Below are 19,416 nucleotides of genomic sequence, written 5' to 3' on the forward strand. Positions count from 1 at the left end.
GAATTCAAAAAGTATAATCGCTCTGATGTATCATTCAGTAGATTTTATAAACTCCACAAAGGATGTACTGTCTGGTTGTGTTTTCATTTGAAAATCTAAATTTATAAAAAGTTGACTTTGATTGGCTCACTATTATAAGCACACTTCGTTCCGAGTTCAAAAGGTGTGAGTCTGGATCAGATAATGACATGTGTCAACCAAGTCAGCAAGTATGACCACCTGATCCCGTTCGTCGCCTCTTAATTATGACAAGCATGATTTAATGAAGATCAGTTCTAACCCAGATCTTCACGCGTTCTGATCGATCGATCTAGCCACGATGTTTCGAAAAAGGGTCTCTAGAATTTGACAGCTTTCAACTCAATCGCGTTTTCCAAAACGAAGGTACACAGAAAAGATTAAGTAACCTATCTACCAAACTTTAATTGTCTAGTAAGTTTGATTTTAATATCCGTTTCAGCTTTTCTCCAGAAGGTTTACTGAGTTTTCTAGAATCTGTGTTAAAACATGTAAGTAGTTTGTTTAGGAAAATCAAAGAAATATTATTGAGACTACGTAGACACTACGTGTCTGATGTATGTATTTACGAGAAGCTGTTGTAGCACTGACGGCCCTTTACATCAACCTTCATCCACCACACCAGTGTTACTTTCGTGTTCGGATACTCACTCCAAAGTTGGAAAATGCTACTCCAAGTGTTTCTGAAATATACAAACAATTTCCGTCAGTCAGCTTTCTATGATAATAACATAAAGGCAATACTCGTTAATCACTGTGCACGTTGAAATAAAAGCTGATTCGTAAAGTAATCGCCCAACGATCCATCCATTGACATTTTTGTGGACTCTGTTGTTATCGTCAATATTGCGGAGGGGGACACCCGAAATGGGCTTCTAACATTGTACCCATGTGGGGAATCGAACTCGGATCATCGGCATAACGAGCGAACACTTTAGCCATTAGGCTACCCCATCCCCACTTCTCGTCGATGTGAAATAGCATGTATGGTATGTTAATGGATGCTGGAAGTACAGTTCATAGGCGGAATCCCTGTTTTGTCCGGAAAATGATCATTGAAACTCTTGTGAAAATGAAAATGATAAGTGCACGGCCTCCACTTTGTCAAGTGTGCCCCAAACGTATCGTCCCATGCATTCACCCCGGCGCCTTGCCCAGCAATCAAACGTTACATGTTGCAAACAGGAAGTCACAGCACTGGTTCTACCTTTAGAACTGCTGGGAGAGCAATGGGCCCTCTAGTTAACTCAAAGGCTTTAGCTGAGCGAGCGGAGTTGTTCCGGGGTCTCGAGATCAGACGGAGCATTAAATGTATGTCTTGGTTTGATGAGGTACCCGCGCTTGTCGTAAGAGGCGGCAAGCGAGATGACTTTGATGACACATGCCATTGTATCCCAGTTGTTGATCATTGGATTGTTGGGTCGAGCCTCGAATATTAACAGAGCGCCGCCATATAGGTGGAATATTTCTGAATGCTGCATTCAACAACACATAAACAATCTCTCGTCACGAAAAACTTTTGCATAAAAACCCCCCTCTCTTATTCACTCACTCTAAATTGATGGGTGTTCTCTCGTCACGCCCACACGGGTTCGATTCCTCGCATGTGCATAACGAGCATGACTATTAAACAACAATATGGCATCTCGGGAGTGAAAATCGTTACACACATTTTAATCAATCTGATGATGTAATAAAAAAAAACCAAGATAATTTGCTAAAAATGTATGACTAAATTAGACATGAGAATATATGATCCTACAAGCTTTTTCTCATATAATCAGTACCGGTGTCAATCCCTGTGAGACAAGACAATCTGTCTTAGCAAATGAGAGAGTGAGTTAAGTTTCACAACTTTCCAATTTTAGCAATATTCCAGCAATATTGCTGCAGGGACACCATAAATGGGCTTCACATATTGTACCCATGTAGGGAATCAAACCCGGGCCTTCGGCGTGACGAGCGAACGCTTGACCACCGGCCTGCCTCGTAGCTCCCTTAGCAAATGAAGATGGCCGGATATTGTAAATATGTACTGAACGTGTTCTACTGTTTTTGTAAATGCTTTGTTTTTACCGAGTACATAATTTCGTGAATATGATAACCCACAACATGTAAATCACAAATCAATGTACAAAGTCACCTATCTTAACGTAAAAGTGTAATCAATATAATCAATAATACATCGAACCTCGTTTGCCCGGACTACTCACGCTCCGGACACTGAAAGAAGCCATAATGTTATACTTCCACACCACACGGGGTCCTGCTCAGAGCAACACTATGATTTTCCCGGTCCCTGAACTAATGTGCACTAACCCAAGCTGATTGTAAGAAGCCAGAAACATACTTAATACACTGCAGAGATATATTTCTCATATTGATTGTATTAATTTACAATAAGTAAATAAGTCTAGATTGTTTGGAATATGTTGAAATACTTAAACATACACATCGGATACTTACCAAGATTAATGGAATTTCTTCGAATTAGGATCACAAATGTGAAAATCACCACAATTAACACTAGATAATTTCTTGTTGCCCTAAGCGTCAAACGCATGTCGGCTGTAGGTCGCTTCCGGCTAAGGTTTGGAAAGGCTGACACTCTGAACAAACCGTTCTTGTTTGATTTGGTTTCACACATTTGAGCATGCGCGGAGAACAAGGGCCATTTCTCTATAGTCTATTTCAGAGTCTGTGAAAACTTTCGAACTCTGAAATCTGCAAATATTTGTAGATTTGGTAAGGTCAGTAGTTCATTGGTAGAATGCACAAACCGAAAACGCGGAAACAGAATTGGAATAAACCATTCTGTCCCAGCAGCTGTCATCTGGCTGCCCTACATGAAACATTTGAAGTCACTCCGATTTGTAGCCATTCACAAAGTATCAAATAACATAACCATTTCATGTAAACATCGTTACATAGATCGTTTGATCAAAGCGCTTGGTATATATCACATCAAATAATGTCATATGTAAGGCCAGCATTTTAACTGAGAGAGATATCTGCTTTAACCATTCAACAGTGCTAACATAGTTTGGTTTGATTCTGAAACCTGAAGACAAGTCCTTTTCACTTTTACACTGGATTCCAAAACAACAGAAAAGTCCCTGCACGAAGAGATGATTGATTACCATATTGTGATACACCATGATAGTTTTGATTGCATGCAAGGCCAATGACACCTGGAGAACGCGTCAGTTATGGTAGATATTTGAGACTCACATGTGTTACAGATGAAGGACGCTGGGCTGCTGGATGCCGATGTTTATGGCAAAAACTGTTGTTTATGGTAAATGCGCCGTCAAGTTTTCTAACGTTTAACAGTTTGGCTTGTACGTATATACAAGAATCATAACGCTGAAAGTTCAGTGCTTATATACAGATGATTGAATCCGTAAGAACTTCACTAGGCACAATGAAATCAGCATGAATGACTCAACTACATGTTTTCATGATGTCACCAAATATGTTAGTGATGTAAGCATATGGAACGTGAATTGCCGTTACATGGAATATGTTACGTAAAATACATTAGTCATTATTATGAGTCAAGTTAAAAATATGATATGATCCGAATATAGGTAACTATACATATGGAAATTAATTAAGCAACACCAAATTCAAAGACACATAAAAACTTAACAAAGTTTAACGAAGTAATTTTGATGATTGATTATTCAATTTTGATGTATTGACATACAGCATGAGCTTTTCATGGGTTGATATGACGCGCGTGAAGCTTGCACAGCGCACGTGCATTGCTTTAACCTCAACTTTCGAAAAATGCACTTTTTCCCTGGGGTGTTTACAAGCGCAGGTTGTCGATTGCATTCGGTTTTTCATTCATTTCAATGTCATGGCACGTAGGAAATTATCAGAGGCCACTCGTTGGCAAATAATCGGCATGAGGAATGCTGGTATGTCTCTAAGACAAATCGGGACTCAAATCGGACGACATCATTCCATAATTTCAAAACTTTTGAAAAAATACCGGGCCACTAATGAAGTTAAAGACCTGCCTAGACCAGGAAGACCCAGGAAGACCACAGTCCGGGAGGACAGAGCTTTACTGAGACTTGTACGGCGCAGGTCCTTCGACTCGAGCTCTCGGTTGAGACAGGAGTGGCTTCCAGGGAGACCCATCTCGAACAGGACTGTTCGGAATCGTCTGAAAGCTGCAGGATACCGGGCAAGGAGGCCAATCAAGCGACCCAGACTGTCTCCAGCCCATAAGGCAGCCCGACTGGCCTGGTGTAATGACCGTTTGCACTGGAACATTGCCTCTTGGAGGAAGGTCCATTTCTCAGATGAGAGCCGGTTCTTGCTGCACATGGTGGACGGTCGTACTCGGGTCTGGAGGCAGAGGAACACAGCAATGGCTCCACGGAACATCCAGGAGACTGTGGCCTTTGGGGGAGGTTCCGTTATGGTATGGGGGTGCATTTCCATGAACTGCAAGTTGGATATCATTACCATCCGTGGCAACCTTAACGGTGTTCGTTACCAACAGGAGGTTCTTGACAGGGCTGTGGTACCTCATTTTGAGAACCATCCTCTGGCAACGAGACCCATATTTATGGACGACAATGCTAGACCTCACAGGGCGCATGCTGTAAATGATTTTTTGCGGCAAAATGCAATTGACAGAATTCCATGGCCTGCCATGAGCCCTGACCTCAACCCCATTGAACATTTGTGGGACTTTATTGGCCGTCGTGTGAGGCAGAGAGACCCACCAGTCCATAATCTCAACGAATTGACGGCTGCCCTGCATGAGGAGTGGAACAGGATCCCCCAGAATCAGATCCGGAGACTCATCCAAGGAATGAGGAGGCGTCTGGAATCGGTGGTGCGTGCGCAGGGAGGACACACTAGATATTGATGAAAGTCGGTGTGCAGACTCTCAGATGACTGTTCTTTCTTTCCATGTGACATTTGTGTTAATACACCTGACAACAACGTCTGTGGATGAATAGTAAATTGTGTCCATTTTTTCATGAATTTAAGACAGTTTTAAGAATTTGGATTTCGTTGCAATAAAGCAAAGTCTTGATACTTTTTCCCTTTAAGTTGTTTGTCAGAGATCGTCTGTTGAATAAAAAAGTGTCAAACTATATCAACCCGGCATATTTTGATTGTCAGAACACTTCAAAGTTGCTCCAATAGAAAAAATTGGGGTGTTGCTTGATTAATTTCCAGGTGTATATATGATCCTAAAAGGAACTAGGCTATAAACTCCTTAACAGATGATCGCATAGATGTGCTCAGGTCGTAACGTAAAATACACCCATATCTATACAGTATATGACTGTATCTTCCCAACATATACTGAGTCAAAAAAGCAACTTCTCAAAATGTAATTTTTCAAAATAATGAATATACATCTAGGTTTCCGAAATGGGATCCCTATCTTTCGACTGTAGAAAAACGTTAGGAAATCCCACTCAAACCCATCCATTCGTCGTGCAAATGACGTTAGTGCCAAATCATGTTTTGCACGTGCAGTCGATCACGTGATCTTCGCATGGAAGTTTTCTTCATTTGCACGTGTTTGCACTGGCCTCAAGAATTTATAAAAAAAAAACGCTTTTAAACCACAGTTCTAACGGTACTTTAAATGCCATGATTGTCAAATGTGCAACGTGAACGTGCCGTTGGCATGTTGCAAGAGGGAAGATGAGTTATTGACGAAATACGATCAAAGGGATGCAGTCGTCGTACTGTGTATGACTTGCGAGGTCGTCTGCAACAAACTGGCACCACTTCTGATCGCCCAAGGTCGGGTCGTCCACGAGTAACGTCACGAGGAGAAGACCGTCAAATCGTCGTACGTCACCTTCGTGGCAGATTTCTGCCGGCTACACGAACCAGGGCTGAGATGTTTAGAGGGTGACTGTCCTCACAGACCATTCGAAATCAGTTTCGTCAACGTCAACGTCTGCTGTGGGCCCAACGTCACCGCCGATGGACCCAGAGAGACTGGAATCGAGTCGTCTTTAGCGATGAATCCAAGTTTATCCTCAGATTTGCGGCCGCAGGCATAGAGTCTGGAGACGACGTCGTGAACGGTATGCCCAATGTTGTGTACAGGAAATCGACAGAATCGGGGACGGAAGTTGCATGCTGTGTGGTGCTTTCTTTGGGAACAACCGACTTCTGGTCATCCGTGGAAACCTCACAGCTGCTGCTTACCTCGACCAGGTGTTCACCCTTGAACTCGTTCCTTTCATGGTGGCTCATGGCCCAGGTCTACAGTTCCAGCATGATAATACATACATGTTGACACGAAATTTTCTTCAAAACGCTGCAATCAACCTCACATACTGGTCATCGAGATCCCCTGACCTTAATCCAATAGAGCACGTTTGGGGATGCACTTGGGAGGCGGCTTCGTGGTCTTAGGAACCAACCTCAGAATTTGCGGGAACTTGGCGCTGCCTTGCAAGAGCAATGGTGCAGAATCCCCAACCACGTGTTCACAAGCATCAGGCAGTCGATGAGGTGGTGGTGTTTGGCAGTGGTGAACGTGCGGTGCGGCCATACACAATATTGAATTGAGAAATTTCGAATTTTTATTCTTGTGACTTGACATTCTGTATACCCATGTTTTGAAAGGGCGGTGTAGCCTAATGGAACTGATTGTGGCACTGTCAGTGTATCGAGTACATCACACAGATCTCAGCAATGAAATAATAACAATTTAACCATCTTACCATGTCTTGTTGTTTTATAGTACCCTGAAGAATGAATGTGAAGTTTCATTTTTGACTCAGTATATTTATAGTTTAACAAGTTATTGCAACAAGTGGATTTGACTTTCGATGTCTTCACAAAAGCATGAGAGCTTCCTTTCTTTCAGTTACTGGTTGTATTTTTTCACAATTGTCGACAATGGAATTTCATCAAAGGTTTACCAATACTCTAGTAATGACGCAATGTAAAGTGACTTACCCTTCACAGCTGACGCAATGTAAAGTGACTTACCCTTCACAGGTGACGTTATGTAAAGTGATTTCACGAGTGACATACAACTACACAGACGCTGTTCCGACACTAGCCAGTCTTTTGTAGTGGCTGAAGCAGACAGTCCTCAGGCAACAGCCTTTTTCTAGACTTATTTCTGGATCAGTGGTTGTGTGATGTGGGGGGTATTGATATAGCGGTATAACTCACTCATGCTGTCTGGTTCACTCACCCTCTGTGTTATCTTGTCATGGACATGTCACCTTGGAAGGCTGACGCCCAGTTGTCCATATCACAAAAACTCCCAGTGTTAGGTACATATTGAATTTTCTAGCTCTCTGGCTTTGAAGCTACAAAACAAATCACTGACCAGCAAGATGGCTCCACTCCAAAGGGGTAGTGGGATAGCCTGTAGCTACAACATTCACTTGTCACATCGATTCGATTCCCCACATGTATACACTTCATGAGGGGCATTTCTGGTGCAGTAGCTGAATATCTTTGAAAGGCGGCTTAGAATCCCATCCCACGCACTCACTGCTGCTGCGAGGGAGTGGGGAACCGACTTGATAAATAGCTGTCTTCTTGGAATGGTTTTAATACTATTTGTATCTCAATCCAAATGTAAACCTGATCCCCACTTATGCCACAATCATAGTCTGTCATACAGATCCCGAAGAAAATCTATCCAGGAAAGCCCACGCAGGTCTAGAAAGTGTGGCCCGGATAGGCTCACTTCCAGAATTGGTATTATGCAACCACTGCTTGAGGCGACTGACGGGATACGGTGGTCAGGCTCGCTGACTTGGTTGACACGTCATCGGTTCCCAATTGAGTACATAGATGGTCATGTTGTTGATCACTGGATTTTCTGGTTCAGACTTGATTATTTACAGACCGGAGACTTAGTACAGCTGGAATATTGTCCAGTGTGGCGTAAGATTAAACTCACACATTCACTCACTAGAAAATGCGACAAGCTTAGATTTCGAGAGGTTCAGGAAGTCTCAGGCCAATATACGTATATATCTTTCACTATTAACATTTTTTTCTGTAAAATATGTCCATTTCAGAGTTGTTAATCTACCACAATAAATGCGTTAATAAAACATTTATTTCCTATACTACCAAAGTTAGTTACTTCCATTAGTGTCGTGATTGCAACGCAGCCCTTTTCATGATACCAGTTTAGCATCTTTCTTTGTAGAAACAATGAAATCACTGACTTTTGAGTGTAAATATCCGGATGTATATTTTGTCCAGTTAACAGGTTAAGAATTTCATATTCAAAATATCTCCTTACGTCTAACATCTGATAGCTGACCCTTAATCGTGGCAGTTACAACAGGTGTTCAACCTATGTTTGTCGTAAGAGGCAACTAACGGGATTGGGTAGTCTGGCGTAGACAGATGCTCATGTTGTTAATCACTGAATTGTCTGGTCCAGACTCGATTAGTTACAGAGTGCCGTCATATTGCTGGAATACTGTTGTGTTCAGCCTTAAAAGTCAAACAATAGCAACAATGTTGGGCAGGACCAATCCTATTGTTAATTTACTTCCACCTATCCAACTGTTACAGAGTGTAATATAATGATGAAGACCACACACAATACCAGTAAACACCTGTTATGATCATATTTATATGCGAATGAAGCAATGCTATATTACACTACATCATACTAAATATCAATTTAGAGCATCATGCAATATTAGCATCTCCACTGGCCAGGATGGCCAGTGATAACCTAGAAGTACTGTATTGAAGTCCTTGATGTTAGTTGGATGCCGTGCTTAAGGTAGGTCGAGGTGGTGCTCCAGGTAGGTCGAGGTGGTGCTGCAGGTAAGGTGGTGTTGCTGTTAGGTTGAGGTGGTGCTACAGGTGGGTTGAGGTGGCACTACAGTTAAGTCAATGTGGTGCTTACAGGTAGGTTGAGGTGGCACAACAGGTAAGTCAAGGTGGTGCTGCAGGTAGGTCGAGGTGGTGATGCAGGTAGGTCAAGGTGGTGATGCAGGTAGGCTGACGTGGTGCTGCAGGTAGGTCAAGGTGGTGATGCAGGTAGGCTGAGGTGGTGCTGCAGGTAGGTCAAGGTGGTGCTGCAGGTAGGTCAAGGTGGTGCTGCAGGTAGGTCAAGGTGGTGCTGCAGGTAGGCTGAGGTGGTGCTGCAGGTAGGTCAAGGTGGTGCTGCAGGTAGGTCAAGGTGGTGCTGCAGGTAGGTCAAGGTGGTGCTGCAGGTAGGTCAAGGTGGTGCTGCAGGTAGGCTGAGGTGGTGCTGCAGGTAGGTCAAGGTGGTGCTGCAGGTAGGTCAAGGTGGTGCTGCAGGTAGGTCAAGGTGGTGCTGCAGGTAGGTCAAGGTGGTGATGCAGGTAGGCTGAGGTGGTGCTGCAGGTAGGTCGAGGTGGTGATGCAGGTAGGTCAAGGTGGTGATGCAGGTAGGTCAAGGTGGTGATGCAGGTAGGTCGAGGTGGTGCTCCAGGTAGGCTGAGGTGGTGATGCAGACAGGTCAAGGTGGTGCTGCAAGTAGGTTGTGGTGGTTTTGCAGGTAGGTTGAGGTGGTGCTGCAGGTATGCTTAAGCAATTCTTAAGGTAAGTCAAAGTGTTCAAGGTTCCATAAAGTTGGTTAGATTTTTAGGGTCCAACAAGCTGTATCAGGTTGCCAAATCTGTGAAGGTGCCTCTAAGGTGTAGTGGTTTGAGCAGCTGGCAGAGAGCTGAAAGTTGCAGGTTTTGGTGCTCAGCATCAATTTGTAGCATAAAAATGTTTTATTGTGGTTCATGTTGGTCCCTGCCTGGCACTCGGCATTAATGGGTCCAACAAGGACTGGTTGGCTCATAGTCAGTAGACATCAATGTTCTGTTGGCCATGACAAAACATGCAATATGTAGAGTCCTTCAACCTCATTATCTTGAAGACACATGTAACCGACATTACCACACACTGCTAGTTGACTGTAACATATATATTTACACAAAGATATACAAGCTTCATCTGATCTTCCAGCTACATCACAGCCTGTACACAATCCAATCAGGAAAACTATTGGCAGAGTCGATCCATACCAATTCACATCTCTTTGTACAACAACACACAATCAGCCAGGCCACACATAAATACATGGACTTGTGAACCTCTCCCTACGGGAGGTAAACATCCTGGAATCAAGGTGTTTTGTTCATACACAACGAAATTGATCCAGTTGAATAGATTTTGCCTCTGGCTCACCAGGGCTGCATGGTAATACCGGTATACCTAATGCAATATGCTTCATGACAGATACGTATTGCAATATGTTTTTCCGAGAACCGGTATTTTGGGTAAAGAACATATATGAAGTTTTTGTGATAATCTGTATGGTTTCAATTAGAATCTACACATATCTTTATTCACAACAGATATTTTCCTTTGTTATTTAGTGACAAAACTGCACCCTTTAATACAATAAATTGTATAAAAAGGTAAATAGTACCCATTACTATGCAGCCTAACTTTCAGATTATTGTTTACAGAGACCCGTGAAGGTCCCGGGGTAGAATAGGCCTTCAGCAACCCATGCTTGCCATAAAAGGCGACTATGCTTGTCGTAAGAGGCAACTAACGGGATTGGGTGGTCAGGCTCGCTGACTTGGTTGACACATGTCATCGGTTCATAACTGCGCAGATCGATGCTCATGTCATTGATCACTGGATTGTCTGGTCCAGACTCGATTATTACAGACCGCCGCCATATTGCTGGAATATTGCCGAGTGTGGCGTAAAACTAAACTCACTCACACACTCACTCACTGTTTACAGAGCCATAACACAAATGTTCAGGAGAAAGTAGGATTGACATGCACAATTAGTGCCACTCACTGTCAAACACTTAAATATATCACAAACGTATCACAATATGGACACCTATATCACAACATATTGCAACAGAATCTTGTTGCCAATACACATCCCTATGGCTCACACATCAATTGGATTTCTGACAGCCTGCAGTTTATTGTAGACAACACGGAGTGGGCTGTCTCCTACACTGGCAATGTCCACGATAAGGTAACATCAGACCAATCAGATGAACATCTGGCCGACTCATGTATCCTGTAAGCGCCCTATAACAGTCTTTGCTATAGATCTGTAAGCTTCTGCCTGTAAAAGAATAAGTAGGTCTTGTAAAACATTTTACAAAATTTCACTTGGGCTTTACCCTTTTAACAGTAGCTATGAGAACATTTATAAACCCCCTTTCCTGGCTTCACATTCACTTTGAGGCGGTGGGATAGCCCGGTAGTTAAGGCGTTCCCTTGACAAATTCTCAGTTTAGCTTTACGCACCTATAACAATATTCTAGCAATATCAAGGCAGGGGATGGCAGAAAACGATTTCACACTTTGTACCCATGTGGGGAATTGAAAACATGTTATCGGCATGATAAGTGAACACATAATCACAAGGCAAACTTACGGTGCACCCAACCTTCAACATGACGTTTTAACCACTGTCATTCAGTCACAGTGTAGGTAGAAACAAATAAAATGACAAGGTTCTGCTGTGGTTTTGTACATTATTTACTGTATGAGTGAGTGAGTGAGTGAATGAGCGAGCATCAGTGTAATACAGGTGTATCAACACTCCAAGCTTCAGATCACCTTACCACAGAACAGTATAGGGGATGGATGTTACCTGAGGACTGTCTGGTTCAGCTATTACAATAGGTTGGCCAGAGTCGGAGAGCTCACGGATGCGCCTGTGCAGAGGTATGTCGCCTGTGGAAGGTAAGTCACCTTACATTAAGTCATCCGTGGATGGTAAGCCATTTCACATTACATCAAAGAAGTTACATGTTAACACTGGTGCTCATATACTGCAAATCTCCACACTGCATTTCTTTCTTGTACAAAACTGACAAAAGAGTATGACACAAGCCTGTTGATAATTCAGCCTCTTATCCAATATGTCACTATTGAGTGTGTGAGGATTTATGCTGTTTTTAATAATATTCCAGCAACACCAGAAATGGGCTTCAAATGTTACCTATGTACCTATATCGGAATCAAACCCAGGTCTTTGCTGTGACAAGTGTACTCTCTAACCATTGGGCTACCCCACTGTCCCAGCCTTGATAACAGATTTCCTAATCTGATGTTGCTGGACCTCTGCCAGGATACTTGCCAATAATGTCTAAGCTCATTTCCCTAGCAATTCCTTCCGCACCATCTTTCCCGAATATATGTTCTGGGTGTCCGCACTTGGGACACACAAAGACGCTCATGTTCTGGATCAGGCCCAGCACAGGGACATTCACTTTCCGGAACATCTCTGCTCCACGACGTGCATCCTGCAGTGCAATGTCCTGTGGTGTTGTCACTACAACAGCACCTGTTAAACAGGAAACCAAATGAGAAAGGACTCTGTGAGTAGCACTGCCGTAAACTATTGTCATAACAAAGTCAATGGGACCACAAACATTAGTTCCTAATAACTGTAGTTCATAAACTTCCTTTCGACAAAAGCTTGTGAGTGAGTTTAGTTTTATGCACCACTATGCAACATTGCAGCTATATGGTGGTGGTCTCTGAACCAGACAATCCAGTGATCAACAGCATGAACATCAATGAATGCAATTGGGGACTGATGACATGTGTTAACCAAGTCGTTTAGCCTGATCACCTGATCCTGGATGTTGCCTCTTTCAGCAAGCATGGGTTACTGAAGATCTGTCTTAAGTTCACAGGAAATTCGACTAAAGCATAGAGCAAGAGTTCATGACAGAAATATGTAGCATCTGTCAGTTCATTATAAGCATGTTTGTTATACAAAAGGTTTACTGCAATTGTTAATTGTTTAGCAGAGGACAGTGGAGATATTTCTAGATAAGAGAAATGTTTTCTGACTGGGGCAAGGCATAAGCCCTTTGAGTTGAGCTTTAGGCCATTTCAAGCAATGTTCCAGTAAAAACACATCATAAAAGGCCCTCATGCATTGTACCAATGTCGGGAATTGAACAAGCAATTATTTTAACCAGAAGATTATTCCACCATCCAGTTGAGTGGAGAAACCTTACTGCCCACTGATTTCTTCTGATCTTTAAACTTTCTACCTGAGTCAGTGAGTGAGTTTAGTTTTACACCGTACTCAGCAATATTCCAGCTATATGGTGGCGGTCTGTAAATAATCGAGTCTGGACCAGAAAAATCAGTGATCAACATGAGCATCGATCTGTACAATTGGGAACCGATGACATCTGTCATCCAAGTCAGCCAGCCTGACCACCTGATCCCGTAAGTCGCCTCTTACGACAAGCATAGTTGCCTTTTGTGGCAAGCATGGGTTGCTGAAGGCCTGTTCTACCCCGGGACCTTCACAGGTCACTTTCTACCTGAGACTGGGATGTTTTGTGATATGGACAATTGGGCGTCGCCTGTCCCTGGTGGCATGTCGATGACCAGGTAATCAAGTGGGCTCCAAGAGACCTGTAAGAACAATCATCATAATAAGCATATACATTGTGGTACTTGTTTTAGCTAAATGTTGAAGGTACCAGACAACATGGAAAGGACATTCAGTATACAGAAAGCTTGGCGCAGATGACCATACTCACTTGCCTGGTCAGTCTCTCAATGGCTGCCATCACCATCAAACCTCTCCACACAATGGCTGCATTTTCCTCCACCAAAAATCCCATGGATATACTGCAGCAGACACATGTGACTGTCAGGCTTGCAAGGACCACTGCCTGGGCCATGGGAGCCTCCACAGATATGGTAACAGAAGCAAGCAAGAGCGGGGGATTGAGTGAGTTAGTGAGTGAGTGGCCTGACTACCCTCTTCAACTTTTTCTTTCTTTCTTTTTGTTCTCTCTTTCTTTCTTTCTTTCTTTATTTTTGTCAAGTGTTGACCTCAGATGTGACCAGCAGTCATTATTCTTTGAGGGAGCCACCATATGTCTCATGGGAATATCTGTCACTATGTCAATGAGGAAGAAATGCTTGTGTTGTGGATTAAAAGAGTCAAATTTATACTTGAAATGTTTTCACCATGTTGACAGTGATTTCCAAGAAAAGGACCAGAGATCACAATTCAAGATTATCAAATTAAATATTCTGTGGGCGTGATATTCTGTCTCCAGTGAGTTTATTTATCTACATCAGGCTTTGATAAATAACAGAAAAACTCCAGAGTAAAACACTCTATTATTAAAAAAAGTATCATGAATACTCTATTCTGATAATTCACTAAAGAACTGAATTCATAAAGGGATATGGGTTGTTTTACAGCCCTACAGTCCACACAATTAGGTATAATTATACACAATCTGCCATGTGATCATGTGATCTCCACTTTTGTTGGCTTTCACACCCGTCATTGAGTACAGGGGACATGGCTGAAGTCCCACTCAGCCTTCGATTCCACACATTACCAAATTTCTTTACCTATTTGCCCATGTGATGAAAATATCAAATATCATAACAAACTATTTCACACAGTGTTTCTAAAAAACTATTAACAACTATGTTTTATGTCACGCATACATTACCATTTTATTCCATAATTCACTAGTGGCCTCATCAGATTATCTGCAAAAGGAAATAACAATCAATTTAGTATCAAGGATACTCAGACAGACACAACAACTTGGATCGTTTGTGGAGAAGTTATTAATAACCAAATTTGACTTGCTTTGGTTAAGTTTGTATGGTGTTTAATGCATATTCCAGCTGTATGGTGGAAGTCTGTAAATAATCAAGTCTTGACAAGACAATCCAGTGATCAACGTCATAAGCACCAATGTATACACCTGGGTTATGATGACATGTGTTAACCAAGTCCGCAGACCCTTTAGCATGATCATGGGTTTATGAAGAGTAATTACAAACCAGATCTTCACAGGTCTTGGACTTCTGATGCAAATGTTAATGTTAAAGAAATCTTTCTGATAAGGACTAACGTATATAGCAACCTGTAGTGAGTTCCGGCTCTCCATGGAGGTTCATCAGTTTGGGTATCGAAGGGCCATAAACATCAGCATCCAGCAGCCCGACGTCCTTCATCTGTAAAACATATGAGACACAAACACTAACTATGTGTAACTGACACACACAAGCGGTCTGGTCTGGTCCGGTCTGGTCAGGTCCAAACCAAAAGTGGGGCGGGGACAGGTGACGAGACTTTATTGTCCCCGCAAAGGAAATTTGTCTTCCATTCAAAAAGCCATTACCATGCATGTAACAACAAATAATTTAAAGAACATATAAATAGCAAGGCTTGGACGGGTAACCTGGATACCTGGGATGGATGGGTATTGAGTTGTGTCCGGGGACCCATCTCTTTACCCAAACCAGTTATGGTCATGCCGTCAATACACTAAATAATGTAACATCTGAATCTTCCATGGTTAAAAGATTGTATTGTCTTTGAACATTTCGACAGAATATACAGTCACTTCTTTTGAATATAATACATCGTTAAAATATTAAAAAAACTTGATATTTTAGCCTCTGAGAAGAAGAATATATGGCCATTTCTTGTAAATTTCATGTTACTAATTAATGTAATGGGTATCCTGGGTAGGGTAGGGTAATAGGAGGTGGGGTATCTGGGTAGAAAATTTGGACCTGTGCCATAATAAATACACGATGTCAAGCTAATCACAATATAATGATGAACCATAATTAAATCAAATTCTTATCACTCATGCCACATCATTGATTTCACTATTAGAATTTAGGAGGAAGATTTAGAAGTTTTACACTGTATGGGACAAATGACTTTGAAGTTCTATTAGTTTTGTAATGCATGATTTTGGAACATTCAGAAACCCATAACATTCAACTGAAAAGTGTAATGGATGCAACCCAATGGCCAAAGCTTTCTTTTTAATTCTTGACTCATACTGAAAAGCAACATGTCTGAAAGAGAATCTGTAGATTTCGCGGGATATGTTTACAATTTCACTGAAAATTTAATCGAAATTTATGCCGAAATGTCATGGTTTATTAATGCATAATAAAGAAATTATTCTGTCAGTGTATAAAAGCAAATAAATAAATAAATGACTGTGAAATGTTTTGGACTTAGTCTCAAAAGGGAGGGTTAGGCCTCGTTTTCAGAGCACAACTCAAAAACTTCTTACACTCTTTCAACAAAACCTGGCATATATGTGAGGCAGGTAACAAAGCGGAGCATTTAGCCATTCGCATATTTTTGTCATTTATTTTTCCTGGTTTCCTGGACTTTAGGACTTGGTCTCAAAAGGGAGGGATGGGTTTCTTTTCCGGAGGCCGATCTTGATGTGGTGCATTTTGCTACTTACAGATTTTAGGTTTTTATATTTTCGTGATTTCTATGGAAATGACTTGGAGTGTCTAAAGAAACAGCTTGCATCAAGCTGGACTTTAAGTAACTAACTGTCAGATGATATGTTCTTTCAAATATGTGGGGGCCTGCGGGATGTTTCATCTTCTGACGACTCTTGCTTAATTTGTGCCAAATATTATTTACATTTTTAATTTGGCCTAATTAAAAGTTTTTATTAAAGCTTAATCAACCATAGTGATTTTGTTGTCTTTTTGGTTTTTTAAATAAATCCAGCATTAACTTGATTATTAGTATTTTTTTGTTAAAGAAACTTCTTGCATACATTGCGGTACATATTGCAATATATGCTTTTGAATCGCAATATCGATTGCAATATGAACACTTTCTGCAATAACCACCCCAATTAGACTACCCCAAGAGGAAAATGAAAACATCTCACCGGTTCATTAGCTGCTATACCCAGAGCAAGATTCACTGCAAAAGATGAGACAAAAATATCATGTTACAACTAGCCATCATGCAAGCCCAAGATACTGTCACTATAGTCAGTAAGCATTATTGCTATGTACTGAGTGTCACCATTATCATTCTCAAATTGTCTATTTAATGACTATCCCTGAAAACAGTTGTCCAAGGTGTAGCCATTAGTTACTGTATGGGTTTTTCCTGTACACTTACAGCTGCAGCTACATTGGGTGTCTGGCCTTGACCTCACAGCTGTGCATATTACAGCACATGCGAGGTCAGTGATGAAAATTAGGGCTGGGACCTGTCCATATTTCCTACCCATGCACCCAAACCTATGACCTGAGGGGACCACCTGCTGACAGAACACCCAGATAATCAACAAGTGTGTGTAGAGAAATTTCAATTTCACAGGCGCAACTCACACACCTGGCTGTTCTACCAGCAAATGGTACCGCAATGTATAAGATGGCGACAAGTGACAACAACATAATGATCATTTGTTAAACAAATTCTTAATTCATGTCCAAAATTTTGATGCAAATTATAAAGAGTTGGTCCATTGATTTTATTTGGTTTTATTGCAATTATTAGATTTAGTATGGGTGAGCAATTCAACGGTCTCAAATGAAGTTGAACGGACTGTAAATATAAACTGTACTGTCTTTCTGGTGCGTTCCATAGGTACGCTTTATAAAGTAATCATCTCTGTTCTGTTATATTTATTCTGTGCTTTGGTTTATTTGTCATTTAATTGATGTTGTGTCTATATGTACCTTTATCAGTATATTACATTGTGTAACAGTTGGGAAGTAGGAAGGAAAATAACACCATGATTGATCCTGTCCTACCTTGTTGGTCTTGCTTATTATTTACCCTGCACTCGGCAGTATTTAAGCTATATGATAGTGGTCTGTTACCATTTGAGTCTGGGCAAGACAATGCAGTGATCAACAGCATGAACATCAATCTATGCAATATTGGGATACCGTGAGCCTTACCTGCTGTTGTTGATTTTCCAACCCCTCCTTTTCCTGATGCAACAACAATGACATGTTTCACTCCATCAATCTGACGTTTCTGTGGCAACCCTCGAGCCATATGTTCTCTTCTCAGTTCCTCTTGTGATTTTTTCTTCGATGAAGGAGGAATGCCCTGAAAATAATGTGATCTTTGTGATGGCGACATGGTAATGAGTAAGTGAGTATGGCAATAGGCATGGAGAGACTAGTTATGATTATTACATGTACTTAAGATAAAATGAGAACAGACATTATAGTTTCACGGACCTTTTATGATAGAAAGGTGGAAAGTTCCCCAGTCCCTCCACACAGACTGGACAGAAACCTAGTTTATGTAGAAACAGAATAATCTTTAGTTCACATTTAACACCTACACATCATGTTGACGTTCAGAAGTTGTTGTTAACTGTATAAATATATTTTGTACAGAAACATATGAACGTGGTGTGAAAGTAAAGAGTGATTTTGATCTGTGTGACTATTACGAAATACAGGACGCGACAACCTAGCATCGGGTAAAATATCGTTGTAGAGCTAGCGACTGTATATATTCTAACTGTGAGCGAGATATGACAGTTTCTCTCTGATTTTGAAAGCCCTTCTCAAAGTCACGACAATTATGCACTGTAAAACTTACAAATGGATTGTCGTGAGTTGAAAATAGTCTTATCCACGTGCCACTGACATTTCTTCTCGTCAGACATCTAAAAGTCTTGAGGAACAACATTCTGTCGCACAAACACGTGTTGTTTTGTTGTGGAGCTCTTCAAACGTGGAGACGCAAAAAGAATGAAGTAGAAAACGAAATTGAAAGAAAACGGAAAATGATAATTATTGCGACACAATGTATACTATCCATATGCCACATATACGCAAAGAGTATCCAAGTACAGGATATATACTGAGATATTACTTATATATTCTTGTCAAATGACACAGAAATGTCTTATGCCTGTTATCATAACGTCAGATGAAGCGCTAGTAAAATCCTGTGTATAATCGCAATGGAATTGCTTTGCTTCAATGGGTACCAACAAGTCCATTGGTTCATAAGCCCCTCTGGAAAAAAACTCCTTGCTAGTTTGGTCACCCCTGTCAAAAGCCCATCGATTCATGTAGTCCATAAAAGAGGGAACATTTATTAGTGCTGTTATAGATTGTAAGCATGAAAAAGTATTTGATATTTAATAAAGTGAGTGAGTGAGTGAGTTTTAGTTTTACGCCGCACTCAGCAATATTCCAGCTATATGGCGGCGGTCTGTAAATAATCGAGTCTGGACCAGACAATCCAGTGATCAACAACATGAGCATCGATCTGCGTAATTGGGAACCGATGACATGTGTCAACCAAGTCAGCGAGCCTGACCACCCGATCCCGTTAGTCGCCTCTTACGACAAGCTGAGTCGCCTTTTATGGCAAGCATGGGTTTTAATAAAGTATAATGAACTTTTCTCATTGCTTTTGCATATTATGTAAAGTAATTTCAGTATTTTAACAAAAATAAACTTTTCTCATTTATTATTATTATATATTTACATATGTGTATATGTGTACATATATGCGCGTGTGCGTGTGCGTGTGCGTGTGCGTGTGCGTATAATTCTTATTCAATCATCATATTTTCATAATTTGTTT

The 19,416-nt window shown here is 41.3% G+C and overlaps 1 protein-coding gene across 1 annotated transcript; it reads right to left on the minus strand.

Moving 5' to 3' along the window:
* Positions 1–8,602: 8,602 nt before the first annotated feature.
* LOC137298214 (iron-sulfur cluster transfer protein NUBPL-like) lies at positions 8,603–18,567 on the minus strand. The gene is made up of 10 exons (XM_067830385.1): positions 18,418–18,567; positions 17,760–17,913; positions 16,733–16,767; positions 14,936–15,026; positions 14,513–14,552; positions 13,577–13,667; positions 13,355–13,448; positions 12,148–12,354; positions 11,659–11,741; positions 8,603–11,124 (listed from the first exon to the last, which is right to left on the minus strand). The coding sequence occupies exons 1-10, from the start codon at positions 18,505–18,507 to the stop codon at positions 11,068–11,070; spliced, it is 942 nt and encodes a 313-aa protein (XP_067686486.1). The 5' UTR covers positions 18,508–18,567; the 3' UTR covers positions 8,603–11,067.
* Between the last annotated feature and the right edge of the window lie 849 nt (positions 18,568–19,416).

The sequence above is a fragment of the Haliotis asinina genome, chromosome 10 (genome assembly GCF_037392515.1).
Source record: "Haliotis asinina isolate JCU_RB_2024 chromosome 10, JCU_Hal_asi_v2, whole genome shotgun sequence".
Classification (NCBI taxonomy): Eukaryota; Metazoa; Mollusca; class Gastropoda; order Lepetellida; family Haliotidae; genus Haliotis; species Haliotis asinina.